At 41.8% G+C, this 13,006-nt stretch overlaps 1 protein-coding gene across 2 annotated transcripts in view; it reads right to left on the bottom strand.

Annotated features, from left to right (window-relative positions):
- LOC126251867 (supervillin) overlaps nucleotides 1-13,006 on the bottom strand; it is a 695,256-nt gene that overhangs the window by 140,233 nt on the left and 542,017 nt on the right. For both annotated transcript variants that reach the window (XM_049952554.1, XM_049952555.1), the window contains one exon: nucleotides 5,576-5,882. In XM_049952554.1, the coding sequence (XP_049808511.1) occupies nucleotides 5,576-5,882 (307 nt within the window). The remainder of the gene's footprint in view (nucleotides 1-5,575; nucleotides 5,883-13,006) is intronic.

Raw genomic sequence — 13,006 nt, 5'->3', positions numbered from 1 at the left:
CACCAATATATATTCAATAATCCGTAACCCACTTCCAAAACATAACCATTAATTTTTTTCTGCTTTCAACACTACCGCTGCTATAAAATCCACCGTTTATAGTTCACAAACAGTTCCTTTCACCCATTAAACAACCATTTCGGTTAGTTCTAATAGCTTTCGCTTTATTTCCATTTCCGTTTTTCCCACATCACTGATAATTTTTAGCCGCTTCCCACAGGTTTTAACGTCATTATTTCTTCGTCAGACAATTGTTAGCTTCATTATCATAATCTGCCACCACAAAACCACTCCTTTTAATACAGTTACACGCAGTTTTTTCGAAATTTTCCCGAATTTCTCCTTCCTTTAATGTGTTTTGGCGGCAACACAACCACCTAACCTTTGTGCACATCGTTGTCTACCAACCGAAGTCCAACATAGCCCAGCTGTAACCAACACCTTATCGCCTTTTTTCACACCAGATCTCCAGTTACTTTCCAGTTCACCATTATCTCTCCCCATATATTTTTATTTTCATTTCAGGCTCATGTTACACTTTCCACCTTCTAATACCATGTCACCCTCACAACACCCCCACAACGACCCCATTAAGTTTTATTTACATTCCCTCCGCAAACATGCCTTCGCCCTAGCCAGATTACGCTCCCATATTCTATTTTCTCAGGCTTGTCTGACATTTGGCATTACCCCCAAAGGCCTCACACTTAAAGTTCCCATCTCTGGCTGCAACCCTTCTTTCCATCAGTCCCTATACCAGTTCCAAACTGAACAATCCATTGCCCTCACCCACCTAATCCTTCACCTACACATCAACTCAGCCAACGAACACATCCTTCAACTCCTATCCTTAATAAAAGTCCTCAATCTTTCCTCTCCCACATCCATGCCGGCTGTTCAGAGCATCCTCCTACAGGCCAACCGCAAATTAGAACAGCATGCCACCCTCCACCTCAAAAAACTATCCAATCCATTGCCCTCACCCACCTAATCCTTCACCTACACATCAACTCAGCCAACGAACACATCCTTCAACTCCTATCCTTAATAAAAGTCCTCAATCTTTCCTCTCCCACATCCATGCCGGCTGTTCAGAGCATCCTCCTACAGGCCAACCGCAAATTAGAACAGCATGCCACCCTCCACCTCAAAAAACTATCCAATCTCCCGGTTTCCCACCTCCAGAAAGGCAACTCACTCACCCTTCACAACCTTTCCAGCAAACCTCAACCTCCTCTCATTGCACACAAACCCAGTCTCTCCCATCTACTCAATCTCCCACTTCCAGCTCCACTCCCTCCAAAACCTCAAAATTCCAATCAACACAATCTGGAACCACAACACCCTAATTCAGTAGTTAACCTTTCCTCCAAACCTCTCTCCCAATCTGAACCCTCTGTCCTATCCAAAGGCCTCACCTTCAGCCCCACTCCCAGATTCAACCAAACAGCCCTCGTCAAAGATTTACTGCCCGACACTCGTACTCTCTGCTGGAAATAGCACTTTGCCACGAAGAAAAATGATCCTAATCCTACTCCTAATGATCCAACTCCCCAAGACACTATCCAAATTGAACACTGCGTGGAACAGTTCCGTCCTCCGTCACAGCGGGACCCACCTCCTCTTCCTCAAAATCACCCTCTCCAAACCTTCCAGGAATATCTGACTTCCAGCCTTGCATCTCAATCCTTCGTAGAAAACCTTAATCCTACTCCCAACATCACCACTGCTCAAGCCCAGGCTATCCGTGATCTGAAGGCTGATCAATCCATCGTCATTCTTCCAGCGGACAAGGGTTCCACGACCGTGGTACTTTATCGTCGGGAGTATGTGGCTGAGGGACTGCGTCAGCTTTCAGACAACACCACATACAAAGTTTGCCAAGGTAATCCCATTCCCGATGTCCAGGCCGAGCTTCAAGGAATCCTCAGAACCTTAGGCCCACTGCAAAACCTTTCACCTGACTCCATCGACCTCCTGACCCCACCGACACCCCGCACCCCTACCTTCTTCCTAAAATTCATAAACCCAATCATCCCGGCCGCCCCACTGTAGCTGGTTACCAAGCCCCCACAGAACGTATCTCTGCCTACGTAGATCAACACCTTCAACCCATTACATGCAGTCTCCCATCCTTCATCAAAGACACCAACCACTTTCTCGAACGCCTGGAATCCTTACCCAATCTGTTACCCCAGAAACCAGCCTTGTAACCATTGATGCCACTTCCTTATACACAAATATTCCGCACGTCCAGGGCCTCGCTGCGATGGAGCACTTCCTTTCACGCCGACCACCTGCCACCCTACCTAAAACCTCTTTCCTCATTACCTTAGCCAGCTTCATCCTGACCCACAACTTCTTCACTTTTGAAGGCCAGACATACCAACAATTAAAGGGAACAGCCATGGGTACCAGGATGGCCCCCTCGTATGCCAACCTATTCATGGGTCGCTTAGAGGAAGCCTTCTTGGTTACCCAGGCCTGCCAACCCAAAGTTTGGTACAGATTTATTGATGACATCTTCATGATCTGGACTCACAGTGAAGAAGAACTCCAGAATTTCCACTCCAACCTCAACTCCTTTGGTTCCATCAGATTCACCTGGTCCTACTCCAAATCCCACGCCACTTTCCTTGACGTTGACCTCCATCTGTCCAATGGCCAGCTTCACACGTCCGTCCACATCAAACCCACCAACAAGCAACAGTACCTCCATTATGACAGCTGCCACCCATTCCACATCAAACGGTCCCTTCCCTACAGCCTAGATCTTCGTGGCAAACGAATCTGCTCCAGTCCGCAATCCCTGAACCATTACACCAACAACCTGACAACAGCTTTCGCATCCCGCAACTACCCTCCCGACCTGGTACAGAAGCAAATAACCAGAGCCACTTCCTCATCCCCTCAAACCAAGAACCTCCCACAGAAGAACCACAAAAGTGCCCCACTTGTGACAGGATACTTTACGGGACTGGACCAGACTCTGAATGTGGCTCTCCAGCAGGGCTATGACTTCTTCAAATCCTGCCCTAAAATGAGATCCATCCTTCATGAAATCCTCCCCACTCCACCAAGAGTGTCTTTCCGCCGGCCACCTAACCTTCGTAACCTGTTAGTTCATCCCTATGAAATCCCCAAACCACCTTCCCTACCCTCTGGCTCCTACCCTTGTAACCGCCCCTGGTGTAAAACCTGTCCCATGCACCCTCCCACCACCACCTACTCCAGTCCTGTAACCCGGAAGGTGTAAATGATCAAAGGCAGAGCCGCGTGTGAAAGCACCCACGTGATTTACCAACTGACCTGCCTACACTGTGATGCATTCTATGTGGGAATGACCAGCAACAAACTGTCCATTCGCATGAATGGACACAGGCAGATAGTGTTTGTTGGTAATGAGGATCACCCTGTGGCTAAACATGCCTTGGTGCACGGCCAGCACATCTTGGCACAGTGTTACACCGTCCGGGTTATCTGGATACTTCCCACTAACACCAACCTATCCGAACTCCGGAGATGGGAACTTGCTCTGCAATATATCCTCTCTTCCCGTTACCCACCAGGCCTCAATCTCCGCTAATTTCAAGTTGCCGCCACTCATGCCTCACCTGTCATTCAACATCTTTGCCTCTGCACTTCTGCCTCGACTGACATCTCTGCCCAAACTCTTTGTCCTTGAATATGTCTGCTTGTGTCTGGATATGTAAGGATATGTGTGTGTGTGTGTGTGTGTGTGTGTGTGTGTGTGTGTGTGTGTGTGTGTGTGTGTGTGTGTGTGTGTGTGTGTGCGCGCGCGCGCACGCGCGAGTGTATACCCGTCCTTTTTTCCCCCTAAGGTAAGTCTTTCCGCTCCCGGGATTGGAATGACTCCTTACCCTCTCCCTTAAAACCCACATCCTTTCGTCTTTCCCTCTCCTTCCCTCTTTCCTGACGAAGCAACCGTTGGTTGCAAAAGCTAGAATTTTGTGTGTATGTTTGTGTGTCTATCGACCTGCCAGCGCTTTCGTTTGGTAAGTCACATCATCTTTGTTTTTAGATATATCTTAAACAGATAAGGTGGGTAGATCACGTAACTAATGAGGAGGTATTGAATAGGATTGGGGAGAAGAGAAGTTTGTGGCACAACTTGACTAGAAGAAGGGATCGGTTGGTAGGACATGTTTTGAAGCATCAAGGAATCACAAATTTAGCATTGGAGGGCAGCGTGGAGGGTAAAAATCGTAGAGGGAGACCAAGAGATGAATACAGTAAGCAGATTCAGAAGGATGTAGGTTGCAGTAAGTACTGGGAGATAAAGAAGCTTGCACAGGATAGAGTAGCATGGAGAGCTGCATTAAACCAGTCTCAGGACTGAAGACCACAACAACAACAACAACATATCTTAAACAAGTAGAATTTAGATGTCTACTTGTATAATGCATACTTAAGTTCTCGAAATATTAAAAACAGAAAGACCTCATTATATCACTGCAGAAAGCTGTTGCTTATTACAGTACACAGATTAAGTTTCTATGAGTCTATGTCTTATGTAAATGAGTGCCTTGACTCATAATGCATCCCTGCAGGTTCTTCTTCCTGATATCACCTATGGAACAAGATGAATGATGTTTGCTGTAATGCAGTTCATGATAATAATCTCCCAATCCTGCATTTCACACTGGAAAAACGTGGTTCTAGCTGAGGGAAAAAAAATCTCAATGAAAGAAGATGCACACAACTGGGAAATACTAGAAAAATTTAAGGGAAATAAACCTAATATTGTTTTTTAGTATGAATAAGACTTTAAAATAAATAAATAAAGGGGTTCCTTGTCTAGAATTACTTCCCTATCATTGTGACCTGCATTCAAATGAACTGATTTGGAACTTCACTAAACCCAAACAATAATGGCAAGAAATATCTACCACCTAGATGAAAACTTTTATGAAACTGACACACAACTGCATAAAATGAGTAGCTACGGAAGACTGGTCAAAGCTGTGCACGCATTCACAATATTTTAAAAGTACAGTTCCACTGTGATCCTTTAATAGAGGAGCAACTGGAGTAGTTTATTATGAAGCTGAACTTGAGAGCAGTGATGAAAAGAAAGACTGGAACACTAATGTTGTCTAATCTAGCCGATCAGAATAAAGTACTATCAACTGACAAGATAGTTTACTGGGCTATCGAGGCAGCTGATTAAATCTCAGTTTAAATACTACAGAATACACATCTGCATACAGTATTGTTTACGTAACACTGTCCATAAGTAATACGTTTGTCCTCAGAATCTGCAAGCATATGACATGTAGGGTACACATTTATTTCCTCAGTGTTAATAACATTTTGAAACAGAGTGTACATGAATACCCCTCTCCTCCCCAATAGCAGTGATATAATTTGTCATGACACCAGCTCCTCACTGCTCATTGATAAAATCAAGCCAGAGAAGCAACACTTTCATTCCATTAAAATATGAAATACACTATTTCTGCCCACATTTCATCATAGTCATTAAAGTTTCTACATTTTGCAATATTTCTCAAGCTACATCAACAACAATTGTATGATTATTGTAAGTACCCACCAGCTTTACTGCGGAAGCGCAGAGCACGTGGCACCCGCCGCACAGCCTTCTCGGAGGGAGAGCCACCTTGTAATTGTGGTGGTAGGCTAGGCTGGAGGGGCAGACTGTGAATCGCTTCTCCAGCACCACCACGCATTCGCATGCGGCCCGCCACAGAGAAGCAGTCTGCATCAGTAGGGCCAACTCTTTTGCGCCAGCCCTGAGTTGCAGCATCCAGCTTGCCCAGACGATCAGCCAGAATGCTTCCGGGGCTTGCAGTGGCTGAGCCCGTATCCCCATCAGGATCACGGTGGTGTGCTTGCAGCTCCTGCAACCAGCGATCACACGCAGCGCCGATCACCACCGCTGCCAGAAGCGCCAGCACGGCGCAGCCTACCAGGTACCACAGCATTGCCACTCGTGTGGCCTGCCTGCACCAACCAATTCTAATCATCAGTGTGTCTGTGTTACCTTTATTACTGACCCTGCACACTCAATAGTTCCTTCCATGTTTCAGTAATCCGTAACAACTTTGTGTAAATAAGCTATAACATTTAGTGGTAGTGGTGGTAGCAATTCTATTGTTCAATTCCTACTGTGAAGCAATACCACAAATTGTTAGTTGGAAATTCTAAGAACAATGAGGCAGTCTTGCGGTAGATTCCAACAGTCAGTGATATGGCAACAGTAATAAACTTTGGAATTGCCACCACTCTGTCCGTTCAAATGGTGTTACATAACAGTGAAAAACTAGGATCGTATTATTAACCTTAAGAGATTTATCAACTGATACTGTTACAGCAGATAAAATGCTGTTATTTTCCTTTTTTATTAATATATGAAAGTACTTTAGTCCATTTTATCATATCAGATTACGAAAATTAGCAAGTAGTAATTATCATTCAAATGTTATAACGGCAAAAGCTGCCACAAAAAATATAGTCAGTCAAAAAATTTCTGTAATAATCGGATTTCGTAAAATCTTAAATAAATTAAAAACCATTAGCTAACCAATAATTATTTGTTATATGATTCCTTTGTTTCTCGGTTTGTTGGGCTACATTGCCAGGACGTTCGATATCTATGTATAAAAATTTAAATCTGAGGTAAGGAAAGCATTTGTAGCAGAATTGAGTGCGTGGAAGAGAAGCAGATGGGTTATGAACATATACAACGATAACATAGATACGTTTTAAATAAGTAATTTTTAAATTATAAATTCTTCTTTAAACTGAAGTGCTAAAAAATCATGTCATTAGAATATCACGAACAAAGAAAATTTTGAATTTGTAGGAAATAGAGACTAGGGAAGTTACAACCTGAAGAAAGTGTGGAACGCGCAACACCTGTTTTGTAGATAACAGACTCACATAGTGGTGGTAGACTGGAGGTAAGCACAGAAATCATCGTTTACACATTTTTAGTTGCCAGTTCATCAAAAAAGTTCTTTGACAACTGGAATGTACGATGATGAGATTGTTCGAAATTTTGTTTGGCTGTGTGCTATTCATTTTAGGGTTAATAATTATCGTTGCTTCAGATGTTTCTGCGATAATTCACTGACACGAAAGTTGTTGCTTAAAAACTACCTGAATAGTTACTGCCACGTATCCTTAGTTTCGCAATACGCGTTCCTCGACATAATGCTGCAACTGACTTCAACCTAATTCTTTCCACATTCGGAGGAAAGATGATTTTAATAATAAGAAATGATGCACAAGCTTGAAGTGAACAAGTGTTTGTGAGGAAATGGCTGTGACAATTTCCATGGAATCCTCTCTAACATTCGCCTTAAGCGATTTTGGAAAACCATGGAATTAGAAAGACTGCACAGGTATTAGAAGTCTGCTTTCAACACTGTCACGTTGCCCTGTTGTCCAATTTTGGCTTGTCTTCCAACTACAATTTTTATTTCCTCTGTGTAGATGATGTAACGATATCATCTCACTGCCGCGTATGAGTTATTGTTTGTACGTAACAATTTTGTTTTTCTGTTTCTATGATAAATTCTTTCCGGTAAGCAACTGTTTATTCTGTTTAAAAGTCGAAGTACGAGCTGTCTAAAGAAGATTGGTCTAACATCATTATAAAATATGATCTATGAGCAGAAATAAATCTCATCGGCAGTGAAAACGTTATCGTACACGATTATCTTGGTTTCTTTGTTCTTTCTTTTATTCTTTTAATCATACAGCCTTCAGTTTTGCTGTTTTTCCAGTACCAAGATCGCGTGTACGTACATACCGTTCTTATTACCCACAATCAACACTTGCTATTTCTCGCTTTTATCGTCGCGAGAAAGTTCCCGTAAAGGTACGTTTACACTGGGATACATGTATCGCGACATGTATGAGCGACATGTCAATTTGATATGTCGCGATACATCACCTCATACAAAAATTCACAGAACTTGTATGCGGACCCTCCAGCTCATACATGTCGCGTATACATTTTGTATATCGCTTTTTGGCCATATACGCGACATGTATGAGCGACATTTGAAGAACTCGCGCATGCGCAGTACTATCATTTCCTGTCGTCTTGTCGACTGCCGCTTATTTCGACGATTAGCGCATGCGTAGTACCAGGCTCTTTGGCGGCTGTTTGAGTTTTGAAGGTGCCGACTGTCGTTTCGACGTTAATGTATCTGCATAGAATATCAAAAAGTGCCATATGCAACATTATTCTTCGTGTTTGCGAGGCCATTGTGCAAGTTTTATCCCAACAAGTGAACGTAAAAGTTTTATATATATATCAGAGTATGTAATACATTATATAATTTTTTCATGCATCTGGCACGTATATCAATGTTTTGCTATTATTCCGGCGGCCTCGCGTGATAATGTTGACAACGGATGCCGACAATCGTGTGTGAGGCGTTGGCATTAGCAATCGCGCGACAATGCAAATGTTTTGTCATGAAATCTTCGTTTTACGAGGAATCCCCAGTGGCTAAAAAACGAAGTGTTACTGCCAACTGATCCTCTGGTGGAATCACTTCCCGAAAGTTTGTGTTGGTTTTGGACACAAGAGGAGCCACAAGTGATAACAAACTGCGGAAATCCTCCATACTCATCCTAACATAATTTCTAAAATATGCGCCATCCTCTAGCGTTAATTCGCGAGAAACTCTCTGTGCCACCATCTACGCTTCCTCCGCCTTTTCTTTCTATCATCTTCCAAAAGAGCAAGTGTATCAGCACATAAAAATGTAAAACCTTCCAAATCGTCGTCGGAAGCTATCGCACAGTGATACATATCAACCAGTGTAAACGCACGCTCATACATGTATGAGATTGATACTTGTCAACTCATACAAGTCGCGATACATGTCGCAAAGTCGCATATACATGTATCTCATACATGTACCGATACAAATCGCAGTGTAAACGCACCTTAACAAAAACTCTGAATGTCGCAAAAAAAAATGTGAGAGACCTTTTTCTTAACGAAGCCAAGTGGCATTCTGGCAAGTAGCAGCTCAACAAAGAGTTATTATAGAATGCGCGCGCAGTTTTATATTATAGTTAATTTTTATTTAAAGTTTAACGATGTTGTACAAGTATAAATATTCCAAAGTCGTTAGTTACAGAGTAACCAAGCACTATAAGAGAACATAAAGAATTGTTTTTGGCAAATTTAATTTTTTTGCAAAAAAAATCAAGAACTTTGTTATTGACCTTATTAATTACCGCATTACTAGTAGTAGGATCATCATTCACAATGTAGTACTTTCTTTTCACATGTAGACATCTCAACTTCTCGTTAGTTGCGCCCCCCCCCCCCCCCCCTCCCCACTCCTTTCACGCCTACAGTTTTACATGAAAGGCCTATTTCATTCGCTGCGATGCAGTAGAATAAGTGACTTAAACCATCAAGTCATCGACTGCATGTCGAACATAAATTTATAACTTTTCTGCCCGTCTATAATTTATGTACAAGTGGCGTACAAATAAGGGTAGCGGTCAGTATGTGTCTTGCAAATGATGGAGCGATCGACACTGTTCGAACATAAATAAGAAACACAAGAACGTCAATGTAATGGGGTTTACGGAGCTATGTTGTGCATCGGCAGCGACGAGCAACTGCATATATGTGGGAACAACTTCCCATGCGTCACACGCTGAGTCGTCGCCAAGTGCCAAATTTAACCGACGCTCTGCCGAGCAGCTTGCTCCAGGATTCTGCGGAAAGGTGTGCTAATGCGAATTGCGGAGATGGGCTACTCGGAAACTGTCTTTTGACAGCTACTTCTACATTTCTCAATGCTGGCTATGAATGGACTACACACTCCGCAAAACGCTCGATGTTTAGTATCGATGCATCGCACTGAACCGAAGTATTGCTAATGTTTCGATGTATTCGATGCATCGACTGCGCGTCCGGATTTTCTCTTTCGGTTTTTACTTGGTGACTGGAGTAAATTACTGTGCTATCGCCGATACACAGCACATACCGTACCATTATCACCTAAGAAAGTAAGTTCAGTTTGGAAGTTTAACACAATTTATGTGGCGAAATCAAAATGAGATCAATGTCAGTAAGATACAAAGTCTGCCGGAAATACGAGAAATATGATTGGACATATTTGCAAAGTTCACAGGGCTGCTTATCTCTAATGTTTTCTAAAACAAAAAAAATATCGAAAATGACAAAAGAACGAAGGTTTCCGTTTCAGATCCAGTAACCTTGAGATCCAGCTACTGTTTAAGTCCCAAGACAAATAAGACCAAATCAAACTAATCTATCGGACTCCGATGAAGTCCCTATAAAACATTTGAACAGAAATCTTTTCTGCAACATACATCCGCTTACTCCGAATCTGACAAAGGCAAAGAAAACAACAGATTTTTGTCATAAATGATTTGTAAAGACAATCAGACTTTCTCAATGGCTGAGAATGGAGACTTTAAGAACGTAATGAAGACAATTGCTCCTCAACATAAAATCCGCTAGAGGTCAACTTTCAGTCGCTGGCTGGACAAAAATTTTAAGACTGTTTCACAAGTACATACTCGGGCATGGGTTTGTGTGTTTGTCCTTAGGATAATTTAGGTTAAGTAGTGTGTAAGCTTAGGGACTGATGACCTCAGCAGTTAAGTACCATAAGATTTCACACACTTCTGTGGTCGCAACCGGTCACCGTAATACATAAATTGTGATCAGGACTGTTTTTGATAGTAAATATTTGTAACACATTGATCACTGTCACTCCCATAATGTATTCAAAAGTAATTGTTTCACAAGTGTTTAAAACAAAGTTACCCATTTACAACAGGCATTTGGTTCGGTACCTCAAATATGATTTTTTTAAATCTTTTTTGGGGTGGAGGCGGGAGCGATTATGACTGCGCATTACGTTATGAAGCATTTCGGAACTATTTTCAGCTATTCCTGGAGTGTACGTATTAGCTCCGAGACATGCCACAGTACCAGTTCGTAGCTGAAATTCACTCTCAGGCTTGACAAGAGTAGTGTGTAGCCAAACGGCTGGCCCCTGCGGAGGTTCGAGACCTCCCTCGGGCATGGGTGTGAGTGTTTGTCCTTAGGATAATTTAGGTTAAGTAGTGTGTAAGCTTAGGGACTGATGACCTCAGCAGTTAAGTCCCATAAGATTTCACACACATTTGAACATTTTTGTGTAGCCAAAGAGACTATAGCCAACATAATAAAAGCAGCTGAGTCAGCGTTCCGTTACCGATATCCATGCTTGCTGTGGAGCAATAATTAATGATTTCATGAGGACAGATTTGCGTCAAAGTGGAGATACTGAAACCGATTCTGAGGATTCTGATAAAAATGAAGAAAGTTTTACGTTACGAAGCGCCAATCACAAATAAGAAATTGGAAGAGTAATATACATAAAAATAGTTTTTCTGATAACTTTTCAATTTCTATGAGAACTTTTGTTGGAAGACCAAACAAAAATCCATTCGAAATTTGGAAAGATTATACAATAAAATTTCCGAAAATTTTCTATAATCGCGCTCAAATATTTGACAATAGTCTGCACATCTGTTCCATATGAAAGCCTATTTTCACAGGCGGCGCAAGTTTTGAATCAGTAACGAAATCGATCGAAGGGTAAACTTTTGTTTTTGCAAAGCAAGTTGGAATTACTGAAAAAACTATATTTTTCCGTAGCTGTCTTTATAATTTAAAATAAATTTATCTAATCTTTCAGTTTCAGCCATAGGACTATGCAAACCATATCCATTATTTTAATGAGGGGGGAAAAAGCTAAGGTATTGAAAAAAAATTGATGTATTTTTTATATACATCTATGACCCCACGCGATGTATTGTATCGAAAAAGAACATCGTTAACACACTCCCTCCCTCTGCATCCCCCCTCCCCCTCCCTCCGTCTCTCTCTCTCTCTCTCTCTCTCTCTCTCTCTCTCTCTCTCTCTCTCGTACTACCCGAAAGTACTATTCTCTTATTATTATTTGTTTTATAAAATCAGATATTGCATTATAAATGGTACAGCTTTTTGTGATTCAAAAATGCCTGTTAAAATAGTTTTGTCTAAAATTGTAACTATTACTTAGTTCCGGTCAACATAACCCAAAAAGTATTTTTACTTTATGGTCAGATTTTATTTCTTCTGCCGGATCTACCGCCGTGTTAACTTGTATTTTATGAAGGATTTAGTTTCATTGCACATACGCAGCGCGACTGGAAGAGTATTCTGGTGTTGCTTGACTGATACAAGGTTCGATATGAAACTCCTATAGATAGTCATAGATCAAATTACACAGACAATGGCGCATCCTAAACTGAGTATTTTGTGGCAAGGAAAATATAGTCGTTTGAGGGAAGGAAATCATAATCGGAAATGAATCTTTCAGGTGATACGAGACTAGAATGACCAATGCGTCCGACATGGAAGCACCATCGACTTGACATATTCTGAGGAGGAAAAACACTTTCAAGACATCAGTCCCAGAAATACCTCTTGCGCAAATATTTGGGCCATGAATTGTGACCGTATGCAATTATGAATTTGAACTTACAGATGCGTGTTTAATGTATGGAGCAGCAGCATGCAACACCTGGAAAGCCGATAGAACGTACAGCCAAACGTATCGCACAGGCGTCATCCACAGAGGAAGAGCTTCTGACCTGCAGACGGTTTCAGAGATGTCTTTGTTCTGAAAGTTTTTATGTTGCGATTCTCAAATGCAGTGCACATGAATGAAACGAATCAGTATGTTATTAAAGAAGTAACGCAGCGCTCTTTAATTATTAAAATCGTTGATATGTGTGATTTACAGATAGCACCGTCAAAGTGAAGTAAATCTGCAGGAAATGCGCTATTCTTCGATGTGACTGGTATGATTAACTGTAAATCGAAAATCAGTAACTTCATTTCATAATAATTCTTCAGCTGCTTGGGTTTATTCGTTTTGATTTTGAGGCGAAAACGACGGTATGGTTAAAATAACGCGTT

This window comes from Schistocerca nitens, chromosome 4 (assembly GCF_023898315.1).
Source record: "Schistocerca nitens isolate TAMUIC-IGC-003100 chromosome 4, iqSchNite1.1, whole genome shotgun sequence".
NCBI classification, from domain to species: Eukaryota; Metazoa; Arthropoda; class Insecta; order Orthoptera; family Acrididae; genus Schistocerca; species Schistocerca nitens.
This window is presented reverse-complemented; position numbering and strand designations above follow the sequence as displayed.